The sequence below is a fragment of the Myxocyprinus asiaticus genome, chromosome 12 (genome assembly GCF_019703515.2).
Source record: "Myxocyprinus asiaticus isolate MX2 ecotype Aquarium Trade chromosome 12, UBuf_Myxa_2, whole genome shotgun sequence".
NCBI classification, from domain to species: domain Eukaryota; kingdom Metazoa; phylum Chordata; class Actinopteri; order Cypriniformes; family Catostomidae; genus Myxocyprinus; species Myxocyprinus asiaticus.
In genome coordinates this window covers 11,982,651-12,004,139 of record NC_059355.1, presented here as the reverse complement: position 1 = coordinate 12,004,139, position 21,489 = coordinate 11,982,651, and the positions used below count along the sequence as shown (strand labels likewise).

Sequence of the window (21,489 nt, the reverse complement as noted above, 5' to 3'; positions counted from 1 at the left end):
GGCACTTCTCATGCACTGTACAGTCTATCTGATCCCACAAAAGCACAATGGGGTTAAGATCCACAACGCTCTTTTCCAATTATCTGTTGTCCAATGTCTGTGTTTCTTTGCCCACTCTAATTTTTTTTTTTTCTGTTTCAAAAGTGGCTTTTTATTTGCAATTCTTCCCATAAGGCCTGCACCCCTGAGTCTTATCTTTACTGTTGTACATGAAACCAATGTTGAGCAGGTAGAATTCAATGAAGCTGTCAGCTGAGGACATGTGAGATGTCTAATTCTCAAACTAGAGACTCTGATGTGCTTATCCTCTTGTTTAGGTGTACATCTGGCCTTCCACATCTCTTTCTATCCTTGTTAGAGCCAGTTGTCCTTTGTCTTTGAAGACTATAGTGTACACCTTTGTATGAAATCTTCAAAACAATAATTGACTGACGAGTTCCAAGAGAAAGTTGTTTCTTTTTTGCCATTTTTGACCTAATATTGACCTTAAGACATGCCAGTCTACTGCATACTGTGGCAACTCAAAAACAAACACAAAGACAATGTTAAGCTTCATTTAATGAACCAAATATATTTCAACTGTGTCTGATATAATGACAAGTGATTTTCTAGTACCAAATTAGCAATTTAGCATGATTACTCAAGGATAAGGTGCTGGAATGGGGCCTGTCTAGATCTGATCAAAAATTACTTTTTTATATATAACAGCAATGTAATCCAATTGAAATAAATAAAGTCATTTATTTATTTATAATGTATACAAATTCCTAATATTTATTTAATACTTTTAATTGAAATTTTTGTTTTTTGCCAACAGTAAAAGACAGCCCCAGAACTAAGCTATGGAGGCTTCTTTGGACAAACCAAAGGATATTTTCCAAAATAGATATTCATTATTATTCATAATTAATAGTAACTTATAATAACTTATTTAAATGATAATTAATCAATAACAAAATATTTATTTATTTAGGTTTTGTTAATGTTTTGTCATGTAATTATTCTGGGCTAAATCTTGAAATCAGCTAAACATATAACAAGCTATAGGCCTGTTCTTTATAACTTTAAGCTTTATATTCTTCTTTTGGTGCCATTGGTGACCTAAAATGTTTTGGCAAATACCATCATGTAATAAAAATGAAAATATGTTATAATTAAACAAACATTATACTGGCTTCCTGTCAATTCTTCCTTTCCACGTTGTCAGCTATGTCAGAACGTCATTTTTTAAACGCATAAAGTGCAGTTTGACCCTTCCCGCTCGCCTTAGAGGGGTGTATTCAAATCAACGCGCGGGATTATGAAATACACTATGCGTGTGTTTAATAACTAGAGCTTTGTTTTCATTTGTAATAAAAAATAAAATAAAAAATGGTTTAAATTAAAAAACTGCGATTCGTTTAAAACGCCTGTTTTGGTGTTTGAATTTCGCTTAACCAAGGATTCTAGTGCATGACGCTGAGCGCGCTGATTTGCAAATGAAGAAGAGAAATTAAGATTTGACAGAGAGAGATTAGCAAATGCACAAATTTGTTTAGGTATTTCAATTAAATGAGTTTCCTCATCCAGAATGGTAGGTTGCAGTATTAGTCTTCAAACGTGGCATAAAAGTAGATGCATGTGAGTTTGCATAGAAAACAACCTGTTTTTTTTTTAAATTTTTTTAATGTTTTTATTATGAATTACACCAGAGGAGAAGTCTAGCACCCAGTCAGGTGGCCAAAAGGAAACAAGGAGCCGATTCAGATGATGAAGACTGGGACCCTGACATTGTGAGTTTTTAATAGTTTTTACATTTAATACAGCTATTAAATTTAACCTGATGCATTTTTTAAATCTATTTTCATTCATTCAGGGTGTGATGATACATTTTAACCATTATAGTTACCTTTTTATCCTTAGTCATAATTCTGTATGACAGTCCTTTTCATAGCATGTATATGGCTTTTATGTGTTTTTTTTTATTTAAGACTAATTTAAAATGGAAGATAAAAGTGGAAAAGCTTCAAGTACCTTTGGAATATTTACCTTTCTTTTCGGTTGCAGAAGACTAATTTGTAACTCTCTCAAACTGCATCATTAAAAAAAAAAAAAAAAGATTAGGAATGATTATGTTCTTATTTTGAATGAAAAAGAAACATTATTTGTTAGCTTTGTGATTTAAAGGGATAGTTCACCCAAAAATTAAAATTCTCTCATCATTTACTCACCCTCAGGCCTTTTTTCTTCTGCAGAACACAAATGAAGATTTTTAGAAGAATATCTCAGCTCTATTGGTTTATACAATGCAAGTGAATGGTGACCAGAACTTTGAAGCTCCAAAAAGCATAAAGGCAGCAAGAAAGTAATCCATTACAACTCCAGTAGTTTAATCCATGTCTTCAGATGTGATATGGTAAGTGTGGGTGAGAAACAGGTAAATATTTAAGTCCTTTTTTAAAAATATATATATATTTTTTTACTATAAATCTCCACATTCATGTTCTTTTGTATTTAGGGATTCACATTCTTCGTGCATATCATCACCTTCTGGTCAGGGCTGGTTAAAGGTGGAGATTTATAGTAATAAAGCAGGGTTCCCACGCGCCCTGGAAAACCTGAAAAACCTGGAATTTTGCAATGCAGTTTTCCAGTCATGGAAAAGTAATGGAAAATGAAATAATTTCCTAAATGTCCTGGAAAATAATTATTTGTCCTGGAAAATATTTTAGTATAATAAAACTGGTTTACTGTGTCGCTAACAATGTTTTTGTGACATGTACAAAAACATGGTAATGATTGGGATTCAGGATAGGTGTCAAATGCACAAATTTGCATTGCTTTGTCACTGCTGGCGACTGCGCATTGTGAAGCAACGTCAGCGGTTGATTGTCCTGTCAGGTACATTCTCTGCCCATCTGCTGTCTTCTCTGCTTTGCTCTGACAAAATAGTTTAAATATTGATAAAGTGCAAAATATGATTTTTTTTGTTCCAACATTGCTGTTGTGTTAATGACAAAAACATCTTGTTGTACATTTTAGACAATGAAGGTCGTAATGCTGATTTAAAAAAAAAAAAAATGAATTCACACCCCGAGGTGGTAGCATGGAGGGTGATGCAGCCTTTACACATGTGAATTCATTTTTAATAATTTAACAATCGGACACTGTTTATACCGCAGTTACCACATTTCCGCAATGTCGAAAACCTGGACAGAATCACTTAATCCAGTAAAAATTAGCATTAGCTCTAAATTGTGGTATCTCATGAAATTTGACATAATTAGGATGAAAATGAATGTTCGAATGCATATTTAATCAAATAAAAATCATGATATGTCCTAGTGTGATTATTAAAGCGCAAAAGGGTAAGATTTGATTAAATAAATAATCTGCATGTGCTGCGTGCTTCAAAATGAATGTTTGAAGCCGGCAGCTCAAACACTGACAACACAGAGTCATGAGCATCACGTGCACTGTGTGTGTGGTAAATGCAGGGCTTTACTGTGCGACGGTTTTGCTCGCATTTGCGATTTAATAAAAAATATAACGAGCAAATAGAAATCTTAACCCATTTGCACATGTGCAACAAGTTTTAGCCATTGGAAATTCCACAAATGACGGCTATTAACAGCATTGCAACAAAGAAAATTTAAAATAAGTCTGATGTCGACTATGCTATTGCGAAATCTCAAAAGCTCGAACTGCAGCACATGACCTTGGACAAGTTTTCAGGGTCAAGAGAATGTTTCCTCTGTGCCACAATAACCACAAGATACATCATGACCTCTCGTGTGATTTTGCTTAAATATATCACCTGATGGGTACATCAAATGTCCTGGAAAATTGTGCCGTGAAAAGAATGGGAACCCTGTAAAGGACTTTATTAAACTGTTTCTCACCCACATTTATCATAACACTTTTGAAGACATCGATTTAACCACTGGAGTCGTATGGGTTACTTTTATGCTGCCTTTATGTGCTTTTTGGAGCTTAAAAGGTTTGGTACCCATTCACTTGCATTATATGGACCTACAGAGCTAAGATATTCTTCTAAAAATCTTTGTGTTCAGCAGAAGAAAGTCATACACATATTGGATGGTATGAGGGTGAGTAAATGATGCGAGAATTTTATTTTTTGGGTGAACTATCACTTTAATAATTCATGCATCAAACGCTGTTGAAGTATCATCATGAACATATAATCATAAATATACGATGTGATGGACTGTATTCACTCTTGCAGGCATCAGATAGGAAGAGAGACTGCCGAGAAAACTACATCTCTCCTTACAGAAAACCCCTGACACAACTCGCAAACAGACCCGTGTGCGTGGATGGAAACGAGCATGTGAGTTGTTTTAAAAAACCGAATACACTTCAGTTAAAAAATCTATGTGAAATGCTGTTTGCGATTTACTTCCATAATGCATTTTCGGATTAAAAGAATATTCAAAGGAAAAATAGAGCAAGACATGATTTTATCCATTGGTAATTAACTGGAACATGAAATGTGGGTGTTGCATATCAGAATGGAGTAAGGTTGATTTTGAATTAATGTTGACTTTAAATAGGAATTCACATGTAAATTTAATGCAAGTAAAATCTTTATTAGTATTTGCGTCTCCCTTAGATTTGAATGTATAAGCTGAAATATGGTAATTGACTGACTGATTAATTGTGTCTTGTACAGGAAGCCTTCATTCGCAAGATCTTGTCAAAGCCATTCAAGGTTCCCATCCCAAATTATACTGGTAAACACAGAACTTTGTTATATTCATGGATGCTCTAATGATCTTGGCTTGGCAAATTATAATTTGCTGGTTTAAGAATGGATCATTCTCTACTTTGTGTGATGGTTATAAAGATGCATGCGTTGTGTGTGTTTAGGCTTGTTGGGTCTGCGGGCTCTGGGTCTGAGGCGGGCCGGTGTGAGGAAAGCCCTTCATGACCCGTTTGAAGATGGAGCTTTGATTCTGTTTGAACCGCCTGCTGTCAGCGCTCATGAGCTCATCAAAGCAGACAAGTTGGTGACATTCTGATGATTATCATTTGTATTTCTCAACAGGGTTCCCGTGGATCCTTAAAGTCTTAAAATGTCTTGAATTCAGTTTTCCAAAATGCAAGGTCATAAAAAGTCTTGAATATCTTAAATGATACAACAAAAGTCTTAATTTTTATTTAAAGAGGTCTTAAATTTGTGGGGGAAAGATAGGAATCATGATATGACCTAATGTGATTATCAAACTTCAAAAGAATACGATTTAATTACTGATTAACAATTTTTTTATTGATTCACATATTAAACACAGAAAAACAAAACATATATACACAGAATCAACAATTAACCCCCACTATTACCCCTCCCAATCCCCAACCCACAACCCCACCCTGGCCCCCAACAACATCCCAGTGGTCATACATGATTATAGACACACACAAAAAACAAATATAATGATCACACATATTGACAACTACACCTCTCTCTCTCCACTGCCCCTCACCGAGAGCCCTCCAGAAATGCCAGATATCTGCCCCATTTCCCCACAAACAAGTCCAATTTCCCCAGTCTTCTAAATTACCCTTCTTCAAAGGCCGCCACCCTCCCCATCTCCGAGCATCACTCCTGAAATGAGTACGCTCCAGTCGACCTCCATCCCCTTAAAACTATCTGTCTGGGGATCATGACACTGGTTAGGACCCAACTCTTTGTGTCTATTCTCTACATCGATGACTGCCCCATCGCCCAAAATACAGAGTCTGGGGCAAAATGAAACCCAAGTGCCCAATATGTCACACACAAAACTCTAAACCTTCAACCAGAATTCTTGGATCTTAACACACCACCAAAAGACATGGGTTGTGTCTCCATCCTCTGACTGGCATTGCCAGCAGGTGGGTGTGTCTTTAAGACCAAGCCTATACAATCTAGAGGGGTCCAATAGAATCGATGTAAAATCTTGAATTGCATAAGGTGCACCCTTGCATCTCTAGATGCAGACTTGACGTTTTTTAGAATCCTAGCCCACACTTCCTCCTCCAACACCAAGTTTAAATCTTTCTCCCATAGTCTCTTGATAGAAGTTAAAGCTCTGTCCCCCAGACTCTGAATTAGCAGGGAGTAATACACTGATGCCTCATGACCTTTTCCAAAAGCAGTAATCACCTCTCCCAGAGTATCTGCTGATTTAGGAGGAGTGTGCAACTCCCAAAAACAATACAGAGCAGGTGGCGCAGCTGTAAATGCATATAAAACTGAGATCTGGGAATCCCAAAATGTTGAACCAAATTTTTAAAAGATCTCAACACTCCACTCTCATATAGGTCACCGAGTGTGGTAACCCCCCTCACAATCCACTCTGACCAGCAGAAAGGGGACTTATTAATACATAATTTAGGGTTCAGCCATATGCTTGAGGCAACATTTAAATAAATGTCCGAATTAAACACACTGGACACTTTTGACCATACCGAGTGCAAATGCGAGATAAAGGGGTGTAGCTTCTCCGATTAGTTTGATAGAAAGGCTTTGCAATGGCAAAATAGGGGCAAGAACTTTGTTCAATACAAAACCAGGGAGGAGCTCTCTCAGGTGGAAGCGACCAATGAGCCAAATGTTCGAGACCGAATGCATAATAATAAAACGAAATCTTGGGTAGGCCTAGCCCACATTTGTCAATCGGCCTATGTAACTTATTAAAATGCAATCTAGGACGCTTACCTTTCCAGATGAAGGACTTCACTATGCTATCAAATTGCTTGAAATAAGAGAGGGGGACATCTACAGGGAGAGACTGTAGCAGGTAGTTACATTTTGGAATACAATTCATTTTAATAACATTAACCTTCCCAATCATAGATAAATGTAATTAAGTCCACCTGCCCACATTGCTCAAACCTTTTTATTAAGGGGTCAGAATGAACAAAATCAGACAAATTTGCTGGGAATAAAATGCCCAAATACTTAATGCCCTTTTTGGGCTACTGGAAGGTGCCCGGCTGGAAAGCTGTGGCTGGGCAGTAGGCTGTCAGAGCCAAAGCTTCGGATTTAGATCAATTGACTCTATATCCTGAAAACTTAGAAAAGGAATTAATAATTCTGTGGAGGCAAGGCATAGATCTAATGGGGTCGGAGACAAATAATAAAATATAATTTTATGCGCCATACCTCCCGCCACCACCCCTGGAAAATCATCATCCTTTCTTATCATGGCTGCTAATGGTTCCAGGGCAAGACAGAACAATAATGGGGAAAGAGGGCAACCCTGCTGGGTGCCCCTATTCAGAGTAAAATAATCTGAAATTAATCCATTTGTTTGTACCGCCGCTACAGGGTGTCTATAAAGTAACTTAATTCATCCAATAAAAGTATTCCCGAACCTGTATGTTTCCAAAATCTTAAAGATAATCCCATTCTACCATATCAAACGCCTTTTCGGCGTCAAGTGAGATGGCAGCGACCGGAGTCTGATCATTCGCCACTGACCACGTGATATTGATGTAACGCCTAATGTTATCAGAACATCTGTGCCGAATAAAACCCACCAGATCTATGTGTATAAGGGATGTCAATACTTAATCGGATAGCCAGAATTTTTGACAATATTTTTACGTCTAGCTGGTTCATGGAAATTGGACGGTAACTCTTACACTTGCTTGGATCTTTGTCCTTTTTAAGAAAAATCAGACTGATCCAGGCTTGTGTCATTGTTGGCGGAAGCTTTCCATTCTTTAATGTTTCCGTATAAACTTCTAACAAAAGTGGAGCCAGTTTTGTAGCATAAGATCTAAAAAAAATTCAGCGGCAAAGCCATCTGGCCCCAGAGCCTTGCTTGTAGGCAAGGCCTTAATTACCTCGTCAAGCTCCTCCAAGGTTATCTCAGAATCAAGATAATTGTTTTGCTCGGTCGTCAGTTTAGGGAGTTCTAATGGTTCCACAAAGTTTCTAATATCTTCCTCAGTAGATGAAGATGTGGAACTATAAAGATCAAGATAGAATTCTTTAAAAGCATTATTAATATCAATGGCTGAGGTAAAAATGTCATCACCAGCAGATTTCACTGAGGGAATGGTAGAAAAAGACTCTCTCTGCTTTATATATTTAGCCAAAAGTTTCCTTGCTTTGTCCCCTCAAAGTATGACTGTCTTGCCCTGAATAGCCAAAACTCCACCTTCTGTGACAAAATAGTATAATATCTGTATTTCAATCGGGTCAATTCTCTGAGGCCATCAGACGACATTCGTCGCTTCAGCTCTGCCTCTGCACTTTTAATATTCCCTTCCAACTCCATGAGTTCTCGTGCTTTGGAATATTATTATTTATTTTTAAAATTTTTTCCCCTTTTTCTCCCAATTTGGAATGCCCAATTCCCAGTCTTCGTGGTCACGTAGTGATTCGCCTCAGTCCGGGTGGCGGAGGACGAATCCCAGTTGCCTCCGCATCTGAGACCGTAAACCCACGCATCTTATCACGTGGCTTGTTGAGCGCGTTGCCACGGAGACATAGCGTGTGTGGAGGCTACACACCATCCACTGCGGCAACCACACTCAACTCACCATGTGTCCCACCGAGAATGAACCACATTATAGTGACCACGAGGACTTTACCCTGTGTGACTCTACCCTCCCTAGCAACCGGGCCAATTTGGTTGCTTAGGAGACCTGGCTGGAGTCACTCAGCACGCCCTGGAATTCGAACTAGCAAGCTAGCAAACTCCAGGGGTGGTAGCCAGCGTATTTTACCACTGAGCTACCCAGGCCCCCAGTGCTTTGCATTTTTTGATGAATGAGGCATACTGTATGATCCGACCCCTAAGAACCGCCTTAAGTGCCTCCCAAGCCACGCCCACAGAGGATACTGAGGACCAGTTTGTCTCCAACATTGATTTTAGCCTTTAACATTTGTTGGAATTCAGGATTTTGCAAAAGGGATACATGTTCAAAATCAAAAGGTATTTTCTCCATATGTGCAACATCTCTAAACCCACCAGGGTGTGATCTGAGAATAAGATGTTTCCAATTGAGGAATCAACAACAGATAAAATGAGGGACTTGGATATAAAAAAAAATCTATTCTAGATAAGTCTTATGGACTGATGAAAAGAATGTATAGCCCCTACCAGATGGGTTCAAAAGTCTCCAAATATTTGTAAGACCAAGATTTTTACACATCCTGTGAAGCGTCAGTGTTGCACTAGGGGGCTTACACATTTTTGCTTCACTATTATCAAGGACTGAGTCCATCAATAGATTTAAGTCTCCTCCCAATATTATATCATGAGGGGTGCCAGCGGCTTGCAACATCCCTTCAAGATCTATAAAAAGGCCCGGATCATCAGCGTTAGGTGCGTAAATATTAGCCAAAATCAACCTTTTTCCCTGAATTTCTGCTAAAACAATAATGACTCTTCCTAATTTATCTTTACTTTGTTTGAGACATTTGAATTGTAGATGTTTACTTATCAATGTAATGACTCCCCTGCTCTTATTTAAGCCACCACTAAAGAAAACCTGCCCACATCTTCCCAAATTTTTCAGCTTTCTGCGGGGAAAGATGCGTTTTTTGAAGAAACACCATCACATTTCTTACGTTTAAGAAATAACCTTCCTTCTTTTTATGGGGTGCCCCAACCCATTCATATTCCACGTGGAGAGAGACAATCCACTCATACTAACATTTGACATTTTGACATATAAGAAAAAATAAATTGTGTGTCAAAAACTAAATTATAAAGACCACATTCCAACATTAGTGCAGCAATCAAACCCTGAACTTCTCCAGAACCAGAAAAACGTTCGCATTAACACCGCACATGACAGCGCCAACCGGCGTCCATCCATCTAAACTCAAACAGTCCATGTACGCCTACGAGAGCCCCTGCGACAACTTTGCCGTTGGATTGCTCAAGTTCGGCGTTTCTATACAAATTTTGTGAGACAGAATTACATAACAGAAGAAAATCTATTAAACAAACTACAGCCAATAGGCGGGACAAGCACAAAGAACATGTAGATTCATCCACGCATCAGTCCCGAAGGTGTGTTCCTCCATAAAACAAGCTTCAGCCGCTAGCAGAACCAGCACAAAAAGAAACAAAAAAGGTGCCCTGTTTCCTCAGACGGTCAAGTGAATGTTCAGTAAGTCAGGCCCACTCGGCTGCAACGTATCACACAATGACTTACTCACTCCATTGACTTTATGAAGGACAATGCTTGTTGGGGACATGTAAATACTTTGCGGCCATCCTTAGCATCTATTCTCAGTTTGGCCGGGAACATCAGTGCAAAAGTGACCTTCCGTTGATGTAAGAGTTTTTTGCATTCCTTGAATCGATCACGTTTCTCTCTTGTCAAATTCGCAAAGTCTGGGAACAAGAAAATGTTGTGGTTCTTCCAAGAAAGCCTTCCTTTACTCCTCGCCTCACGTAACACAAGATCTTTATCGGATGATTTCAGAAATTTGGCCAGAATTGATTGGGCCTGTATCCCTCAGGGGATCGCCGAGCCGGAACTCTGAGCTCGCTTGATTTCCAGTTTATGGCCTGTTATGTCGAGCAGACTCGGAAGGAGTCCGTCCAGAAATTCCACTATATTCTGACCCTCTGCTCGCTCAGGAATTCCAACAATTCGAACATTATTCCGCCGGTTACGATTCTCCATATCTTCCAACTTTTCTCAAAGTCTGCCTTGGTGGCTAGCGGATTAGCAGATAATTCCCTCTCCGATGACTGCAGATAATCGATCCGTTTCTCAACATCCGCAACTCTTGTAACCATCTCAGTGAATTTCGTCTCCATGGCAGTGATCGATCTACCTATTACAGCAAGCTCCTCCAAGTCAGCAACGACCTTCGTCAGCATTGTAAGTTCATCGATTGTCGCCGAATTTCCTTCACCTCACCGGTCAAATCGACTCCCGGGTTTGCAGTCTGCTGCTCGGGGGCTTCAGCTTGAGCACGTAAGTGTTTTAATGTCTCCAGAGCCCGAGGATTTTGTATTCTTTGACATTGTCTTCCTAGAACAGTTAAGAATCGGGGTGTATTGAGTCTCACCGGTTTATGACACAAAAAGTATTAAAACTAGCAAAGTGCGCAGAGCTCGCTGTTCATACGTCCAAACCTCGCATGCCACCACGCGACTCGTAACACGGTTTAATTAAATAAATGCATGCGTTGCGTACTTCAGAGTGAAAACATGGCACTGTATTTTATCCACGCACGTGGGGGCTTGTGAGTGTGTTCAGCTGTTGCAGAGCAGTTCACAATCATGAAGCCATATCGGAAATTTATGACAAGCGATTACTAATGATCATCTGTTGATGATGATGTATTGTTGATGAAATATGACAGTGTTTACATTTAATTGTTTATATTGTAATATGTTGTAGATTATTGTAGGAGTGCACATTTTATATCCCTTATTTCAGTGGTTCTCAAAGTGTGGGACGTATTGCAAGGGGGGCACGGAAGACTGACTCGTCCTCAAATCTCGTTCACTTTCACACATTCAACAAAAATGGTGAAAATACACAAGAACCAATGTGCGTGATTTTCTTTTCCTCTGCCTTTTCTCCTGCCTTGTTTAAACTTTCGCCTGGCTCCGGCAGAGCGTCATGCGTGCAGCTCTTGACAGCCCAAAGTGTTGATGTCAGTTGCGCTCATGTAAACAAGGTCATTCTTGCGTGCGTGGCAGTTTCAAATGAGTGACATACTGAATTAACACTTAAATTTTGGTCTGTTCCTCAAACAACACTATCATATGGCTTCAGCAGAATTGAAATCTAAGGCACGAGTGTTATGGCCCATGTGTGCCCCTGCCTGTTTAAGTAAGAGTCTGTGATACATGATTTTGAGATTGTGTGGGTTTGTTTTGGTATGGGAATACGGTATTAATTGTATTTTTTCAGGTCTTGAAAAAGGTCTTAAAGTCTTAAATTTGATTTTAAAACTCTGCAGCAACCCTGCTCTAGCCATGCAACAATGACATGAATGACTTTGTCTGACGCATTTGCAGGGATAAATTACCAGTGCATGTGGTTGTGGATCCAGTACTCAGCAAAGTGCTTCGCCCCCATCAAAGAGAAGTATGATCTCATTACATAGAAATTGTGACCACATTTACATGCAAACCAGAAAGCTGTTTATTGCGAGATAGCTGCTTAAAGGTTTAGTTCACCCAAAAATGAAAATTCTCATCATTTACTCGCCCTCATGATATCCCAGGTGTGTATGACTTTTCTTTCTTCAGCAGAACACATTTGAAGAAAAATATCTTAGCTCAGTAGGTCCTTAAATTGCAAGGGGATGGTAATCAGATTTTTGAAGCTCCAAAAAGAACATAGTCAGCATAAACATCATCCATATGACTTCAGCCATTAAATTAAGGTCTTCTAAAGTGGCACGATCGCTTTTGGTGCGAAAAAGATCAATATTTAAGTACTTTTTAGCTATAATCCATCGTTTCCGGTCAGCAGCAGTAAGCGTGTGTGACAATCACGTTGGCATGTTCACGTGAGAACTAACGCGCATGCGGCACACCTGGAATAGCAGTGCTGTTTACAAGTGAGTAGGAGGATTTTGAGAATTTTCATTTCTGGGTGAACTATCCCTTTAAGGCTCGAAATTAGTGTATGCGTTTACGTGAATGGTGTTCGTGGCTTTCTCTTTACTCCCATATACATGCGGCTCAATCAGTAAGCAGCTTTCTCCACAGCAACGTAATTTCCACACGACGCTTGTGTAAAAAAACAACCATGTCATCTGAGGAAGACTTTGCTATTTTATTCTCCGTTGTTTCGCTTTATTTCCAGATATTCCAGAGGTGTTGCTGTGTTTGTTTCTGTTGCAACCTACAGTGGATTTGTGCTACAGTAGTGGGGTTTCTTATGTAAAACTGGGATTCCCCCAATGTACAAGTGCATATATGTGATCGTGAGGGACAGTTGTTGGGCTCCATTCTATAATGTTTGTTATTTGGTCTGTTCACGCACATGCACACTCAAAAACACTTATTTTACATAATAATTACTCAAATCACAAAAATAAAGAACAGAAAATATTATCCATGGACAAGGCTGTTGGTAGACTTTGGAATGGACACAACAGAAATTAATACTTCTGTTATGTGGCCAAATCAGTGGAATAATCTCAGGATAATCTGAAAATAGCCAAAAATTTAAATCCAATATATTAGTAGATGGGTACCGTATTTACTTTACATTAAATACTTTTGGGAAATTCATACTTTTGAGAAATTTCTCTCCTCCTGCCAAACACAAATTAAGATTTTTTTTTTTTAGAAGAATATCCCTGCTCTCTAGGTCCTCACAATGCAAGTATATGGTGACCAAAACCAAAAAGGACTTGAGTACTGATCTGTTTCTCACCCACACCTATCGTATTGCTTCTGAAGACATGGATTTAACCACTGGAGTTGTATGGATTACTTTTATGCTGACTTGTGTGCTTTTTGGAGCTTCAAAGTTCTGGTCACCATTCACTTGCATAGTATGGACCATCTAGGATGACATGAGGGTGAGTAAATGATGAGGGAATTTTCATTTTTGGGTGAATTTTCCATTAAGAAACTGCGTCCTCTTTTTGTCCTTCAGATCATTTTTGACCCGTATTGAAAACCTTTAAAAATTCATAAATTCTTGATTGGTGTACAAAGGCACTAAAGACCCCCCATAACGAATACGTTATATTGTGGTCCCAAAGTGTATAATGATAGGGAAAAAGAGATGTATTGAATATTAATGGAGTAACATATATATATAAAATATGTCTCAATATACATTTATTTAAATCACTTTTGTCATTTTATAATATCTCAGCTATATTACAAGAACTGCTGATTTATTCGGCTTGGAGAAAATTAATAGTGTTGTTTTAGAATTACAATTTTAGTACATGCCTATTTCACAAATGAATCTCTTGCATTTTCCAGCAGTTAAAATAGGCCCACTTCGCATGTCCATTGCAACAAATCCTTTCCTTCCCACTAATGTCAGACACAATTTATTGCAGGGTTAGGGGTTTAAGAAGGTGCCGTAATATTTCTTTGTTTTAGGCGAAAGTAACATCCAGTGTTTTTTTTTTTACTCATTGGGGTGGGGAGGGGTGTCAATGAGTAAAATCATGTTAGTAAACTTATTTACTAACGTATTACTTTCAAAACCATTAAAAATACTCTTTCTGTGTGGGTTTGGATGTGTGGACATGTGCATGTCAAACCCCATTTGAGAGGAAAATCTGCAATTTGTGGGAAACATGCAGTACCCAGTGGAGCGGGTGGGGGAGCTAGAGAATAGGGTCAGGATAGGGGCAAAATTTGAGAATTTAAAGTACTTTAAGGTCTAATTTGGTTCATAGATGTACGAAAAAATAATTATTACAAGCTGTAAAACATCCAGAAAGGCTGACGGTGGTCTTCCCATACGGGTCAAAGTTGAGAAAATGGAAGGAACAATTTATTTTAAATAGTTATTTTTATTTTATATTATATACAAAATTGTATTTAATTTATTTTGTTTATTTTGAGGGTTTTGACAAATTCACAACATTTGGTTCCTGTACCAAAAATTAGGTAGAATTTATAACGTGTTCTTTATCTGTTCCTGGTCAAAAATTACCCTGAGACAATAGGAGGGTTAATTACTTTCATATATTTTACTGTATTCTTTTTATAATTTTGCATGCAGCTTTTATGATCTATTAATTTTACATTAAGGAATATTACTATTTTCAGAAATTCATTTTGTCACACTGCACGATCATTTAAATAAACTAGGCAAAACATTTTATTAAAGTTCAGAAATTGTAATTTATAAAAATTAACACTTTTTCCTACAAATTCATTACATTTTAACCTATAATTTTAAGATTTCGATTAAAAGAAAGTTCATATAGACATGTTATGCTTTAACTTCCCATGGAACTAATTAAAACCATTACTTTTTGTGAAGATAATCACTACTTGAAATGATTTGCATGAATATATTAATGTCTGTCTTGTGTTTTCATGTAGGGTGTAAAGTTCCTGTGGGACTGTGTGACGGGCAGACGGATCGTTAATTCGTATGGCTGTATTATGGCAGATGAGATGGGACTGGGCAAGACCCTGCAGTGCATTGCTCTCATGTGGACTTTATTGAGACAGAGTCCTGATTTCAAACCTGAGATCGACAAGGCCATCGTGGTGTCTCCCTCCAGCCTCGTGCGCAACTGGTACAATGAAGTGGGCAAGTGGCTTGGTGAACGCGTGCAGCCTGTCGCTATCGACGGCGGCTCCAAGGAGGAAATCGACCGTAAACTTGGTATTGAAGTAATTCATATAGTACATCAGTAGTTATAGACCAATACATTCACTGCAAAAATCATCTACATCATCAGTATTTTGTCTCCAGTAAAAATATCTAGACATCCTTAAAACAAGATAATTATAATAAAGAATTATACAAATAAATATTATAATTCAGACAATTCAAATACATCATACGGTATATAGATATTGTGGCAAAAGACAAGTAAAGCATTTAGACAATACAAAAAGTGTCTTTAAAAGTCAAAATATTTTTTGATTTATTTCCATACCCCTGCTCCATTTTTTAATTGTTGGTCTATGTACTCATGGTTCAGATGGAGCATCTCACTTGGTTGTGTCGCGTATCACTAGTTTTCAGTGCCTCTTGTCCTAAGTGCTGTGCTTTTAGGACAATTTACCAAGTTAAATGTAGTTTGAATCTTTGAAAATCATGTCTTGAGATCCCTGTATTCTGTCGTGCTCGGTCCAGCTGTCTTTGAGCGCAAAAGTGCAAAAACAACGTCTGATTAAGGCTGAGCCAGAGATTCTTTTAATTACTGAGATAACAACCTTCGCTGTTCTAGCGTGACGGTCAACTAGCATGTTACGACAGTTAAGTCACCGTTTGTGGATACCTAACATATGAATGGGGAAAGCCATAACTGACACGTACCTGTTGCAAAATTGTCCATGTCTAGGCTGGCGCCTAGCTCGAGTCTGTGTTTGTAGCCTGCTAGCTTTTTTAGCATTGCTTATGTATCTGTTTTCAGCTTTTAATCTTTAATATCTACCATTTTTCAGCACGCATCAGGTTTTCTACCGCATTATTCTCTTATCGCGATTCAACTGCATGCATTTTTCCACGTGCATCTGCTTTCTATTTTTATCACGATTAAACTGCGTGCATTTTACAGCGCTTGTGCATTTTACCGTGCGCATCCGTTTTCTTTGTTACACGGATTATTGCATCGATCTCAAAGCACTGCTTATCAAGAACAACCAACAACAACAAACAATTGCGGTAAGTCATGGCATCCGCTCATATTACTGCTTCCTGCATTACATGCCACATGTTTACTATTGCTTCTTCCGTCAGCAGTGAGGGATTTACATGTGATAAATGTAAGGAATTAGTCAGGCTGACGGAGAAGGTTAATGAGTTAAAGACCTGCATCCGAACGCTGGTGGAGGTCAGTGAGAGAGAAGCTGGTGGATACTGTTTCGGATGTGGGTAGTACAGCGAGCAACACACACTTTGGTTCCGGCTCTAGAGCCCCTGCAACAGGGTGTTTGGGTGACATCTCGGCAGCATGCTCAGCAAAGCAACACCACTCTCCCGTTCCTGTTAGGGTTTCCAATCGATTCTCCCCACTCAGTGATGCACCCACTGAGAATCATGTTGAAAGAGCCTTGGTCGTAGGTGATTCTATTGTAAGGAACGTGGTAATAGAAACACCAGTCACCATAGTTAAATGCATATCGGGTACTAGAGCGTCTGACATCAGATCAAATTTACAAGTGCTGGCTAATGCTAAACGTAGATTTTCTAAAATTGTTATTCATGTCGGCACTAACGACGTCCAGCTTCGCCAGTCGGAGGTCACTAGAGATAATGTTAAAGAGGTGTGTGAACTTGCAAAAATGATGTCAGACACTGTAATATGCTCTGGCCCCCTCCCTGCATGTTGTGGTGACGAGGTTTATAGTAGATTAGTGTCACTGAACGGCTGAATGTCTGAGTGGTCTGAGTTTTTGGGTTAGACCTGACCTGATAAAGAGAGACAGACTCCATCCCTCCAGGGAAGTTGCCGCTGTCCTCTCTAGTAATTTGGCTCATAGTCTTAATAATGATAGTATCTGACTAACTGAGGCCCAGATCAGGAAGCAGACAAACTGGCTAATCCGAACGTCTGCTAGGTGCCTTGAGACTTCACACACATCACATAAACTACGACACATAGAGACTGTATCACCTAAATATCATATAGAGACTGTGTCTGTTCCCCGAACTACCAAACACAAACCCCTCACTAAATCATTTAGAAAAAATGTGATTAAGGTCAAACTTGAAAAAACAAACAAATTGAAGATAAACATCATATAAAGATAGGGCTACTAAACATTAGATCTCTTTCAACCAAAGCACTAATTGTAAATGAAATTATTACAGATCATAGTTTGGATGTGCTCTGTTTGACTGAAACCTGGATTAAACTGGATGAATATATTAGTTTAAATGAATCTACTCCCCCAGGTTATTGTTATAGAAATGAGCCTCGTCTGAAGGGTCGAGAAGGAGGTGTTGCTACAGTTTACAGTGACGTTTTTGGTGTTACTTAGAGGACAGGATGTACGTTTGTCTTTTGAACTAATAATGCTTAATGTAACACCGTCAGATATAAAGACAAAATCTCTGTCTTTTGCCTTTGCAACAGTATATAGATCACCCGGGCCTTATTCTGATTTACTTGGTGAATTAATTGTTGGTGACTTCAACATTCACATAGATAATGAAAATGACACATTGGGATTAGCATTTATCGATATTCTCAACTCACTTGGAGTCAGACAAAATGTGACAGGACCAACTCATCGCCATAATCATACGCTAGATTTAATTCTGTCATATGAGTTGATGTTGATACTATAGAAATTCTATCGCAGAGCTATGACATCTCGGATCATTACCTCGTCTCTTGTATGTTGCGATCAGCTAATGTTACTCAACCTACACCACGCTATAGTTCAGGTAGAACAATTCTTTCGACCACTAAAGATAGCTTCACTAATAATCTTCCAGATCTATCTCATACACTCAGTAAGCCCCAAAGTCTAGAAGAATTTGATGTAATAACAGAAAATATAAATACAGTCTTCTCTAGCACTCTTGATAGTGTCACTCCCCTTCAATTAAAGAAAAAAGCCCCGCAATATGGTACAATGATCACACTCGTGCTCTTAAGAGAGCAGCTTGGAAAATGGAGCGCAAGTGGAAGAATACAAAATTAGAGGTATTTCTTGGTGCATGGAAGGATAGTGTCTGTAGCTACAGACAGGCACTAAAAACTGCCAGGGCAGCATATTTTAACAAACTCATAGAAAATAACCACAACAATCCTAGGTTTTGCTAACTTGCTTAGGAATAAAGCCTCAACTGAACCAGATATTCCATCACAGCACAATAGTAATAACTTCATTAATTTCTTTACTGATAAAATTGTCAGAAATAATCAGAAATAAAATTGGAATTATGCAATTATCTGTCACAGTACCTCAGAAAACAGTGTCTCATAATTTTCCACATGTGAAACTTCAATCCTTCGCTGTCATAGGTCATGAAGAGCTAACAAAACTTATCGAAACATCAAAAGCCATATGTATGTTAGTTCCAATACCAACTAAGCTCTTAAAAGAGGTATTCCCTGTAATCTCAGAACCTCTTCTTAATATTATTAACTCCTTGCTATCCTTGGGACACGTCCCAAGAAACTTTAAAATGGCAGTTATCAAACCGTTATTAAGAAGCCACAACTTGATCCTGGAGAATTAGCTAATTATAGACCGATTTCAAATCTCCCTTTTATGTCGAAAATACTAGAAAAGTTTGTGTCCTCCTAATTATTTCCATTTCTACAGAGAAATTTCCAATGTTTGTAGAACAGCATTCTTCCACCTAAGAAATATTGCTAAGTTACGACACATGCTCTCTGTTGCTGATGCTGAAAAACGAATTCATGCGTTCATGACCTCAAGACTAGATTATTGTAATGCATTACTGGGAGGATGTCCAGCAAGTTCAATAAATAAACTTAACCTGGTTCAAAATGCAGCAGCCAGAGTGCTGACTAGAACCAAGAAATATGATCATATTAGCCCCATTTTATCATTGTTACATTGGCTACCTGTTAAATTTTGTATTAATTCTAAAATTCTGTTAACTACATACAAAGCTTAGAATGGTCTAGCTCCACAGTACTTAAGTGACCTTCTACCACGCTATATTCCAACACATTCAATACGATCGCAAAATTGTGGCCTGTTAATAGTTCCTAGAATATCACAAAATCCACAAAAGGAGGTAGATCCTTTTCCTATTTGGCTCCTAAACTATGGAATAGTCTCCCTAACACTGTTCGGGACACAGACACACTCACTCAGTTTAAGTCTAGACTAAAGACTCATCTATTTAGCCAGGCATACACCTAATTTATTCTTCACTGCACAATTAGGCTGCTTTAGTTAGGTCTGCTGGAACCTGAAACATTGATCATGATCTATAACTCTGCAAAAAATGTAATGGCATCTATGCTAATATTATTCTATTTGTTTCCATGTCTCAATCTCGGGACTCCTATCACGAGGTCACCAGAACCGGCCGGATTCAGCTCCATTCCTGCTTGGTATCAGACTCCACTGCTACATATCTCTTAAGTGCAGCCGGTGCCAGCCAGACATCACTTCATTCTATTACGATGGACCTCAGTGGATGAACTGATGCCAACTCCATAACACATGGGATATTTCATATGCCATTGCCTGAACCTTGGATTTAGGATAGACCTCACCGAAATGACCGGCCGGTTGAACTGTGAAGCACCTCACTAATCTCGGCCAGCATCACCTTTTAAAATGGAATACATAGACTATCAATAAATTGCCAACAAAAGCCTTCATCAGCCAACTAACAAAGCACAATGCATCTATGTGAACTTCTGCAGTTAATCCAGGATGAACTTCAAAGACATTAGTCATTAATCTTACAGTTCATAAAAAAAACCCTTTTTTTTTTTTAAACACTGGACCTTAACACTTAGTTCACTAATCTTAAACCATGCACATAAATAACTAATATTGGCATTATATTCATGCTGGTTAACCAGAGGGGAACTGGCCCCCACAGTTAGCCTGGTTTCTCCCAAGGTTATTTTTTCCGTTAACCAACATCTTGTAGAGTTTTGTGTTCCTTGCCACAGTCACCTTCGGCTTGCTCACTGGGGTTGTAAATACAATTATTATTTAATTACTTATTTTTATACACACTTCATAATCGCATTTAATTAAACTACACAATAATGACTCTAAGACTATAGATGTTACGGTTTTATTTTCTGTTATTGCATGATTTTCTTTAAAGCTGCTTTGAAACTATGTGTGTTGTGAAAGGCTCTATACAAATAAAAATGACTTCTCTTATAAAACAGCTGTTGTAGTAAACTCCACACATAGTTCATTCAAAAATGATTGTTTAGTGCAAAACATGTTGAAGATTAGCAGAAAGGCAGTCAGTTTATTATGTGATGAGCTGTTTCCTCACAAAAGTAGTTTATTCAGCACAATGAAGCATCTCCTCCAAAGACATCCATTCAAAAAGAACGGCCTCTGGTCTCCTCACCAGTGAACCGCCATAGAATGTCTATGGAACTGCCGCGTTATGCTATTTTAGTAAGTTGTGAGTATTTTTTTCATAAAATCCACCAAAAGAGTTCTAAGCCATGAACCAAACCAACCAGCTCTGAGGTGAATCACAACATCACAAACTTTGTTTTGAGACAAAAAAAGTATTTAAAAATTGGACAAAAAGACAAAAGCACAAGGCTGTGTACTTCTACAATCCTATGAAGCATTGCAAATGATATAATTGAATAAAAAACAAAGGGAATATATAAAACTATTGATTTTAGGTTATTGATCATAAATATAGAAACAATATATTTTATGCTTATTGCAAAATATTCCTATATGTACAATTAGATAAGTAGTTTAAGGGTAAAGGGAGACAGTCAGTGCGTCATGGAAGACGGTTGAACCGAGGCAAATTTCGCGGGGTTTGTTGGCTGATTGGTGAAGCATTTTCTGATGTACCTTGGGTAATGTAGTTGTTTACAAGTAATTCCGCTCTCAAACACGCTATTTGAACAATGACTTTGAAATAACACAGACGGATGGCTTCAACAGAAGCATGTACCATCAATAAATAACCTCGGCGCTCAAGGTAGGTCTGCCTTTAAATGTTTATAAACTATCGTTGAAAATCAATTAGTCTATGGAAAAACTGAATGGTATTTTTACTTCTGGAACCAGACTGGTGTGCTCTATCAGAAGGGTTCTAGCTGAGCTGCTTGCTCATTGTTTTGTTGAGGCGTGTTGCCTGTACAGCTGTAGCGTTGACTGCCCCCTACCCCATAAAGGTGAAACGTCGAGCTTCATT

The 21,489-nt window shown here is 38.4% G+C and overlaps 1 protein-coding gene across 9 annotated transcripts in view; it reads left to right on the top strand.

Moving 5' to 3' along the window:
- The first annotated feature begins 1,161 nt into the window (after positions 1-1,161).
- Positions 1,162-21,489, top strand: part of LOC127448664 (DNA repair and recombination protein RAD54-like) — a 32,974-nt gene continuing 12,646 nt past the window's right edge. For 2 of the 9 annotated variants that reach the window (XM_051711370.1, XM_051711366.1), the window contains exons 1-6: positions 2,365-4,088; positions 4,226-4,330; positions 4,673-4,733; positions 4,870-5,005; positions 11,991-12,060; positions 15,006-15,294. In XM_051711370.1, coding sequence (XP_051567330.1) covers positions 3,933-4,088; positions 4,226-4,330; positions 4,673-4,733; positions 4,870-5,005; positions 11,991-12,060; positions 15,006-15,294 — 817 coding nt within the window. In that variant the 5' untranslated portion in view covers positions 2,365-3,932. The other 7 variants (XM_051711368.1, XM_051711367.1, XM_051711371.1 and 4 more) reach the window with 7 other exon arrangements.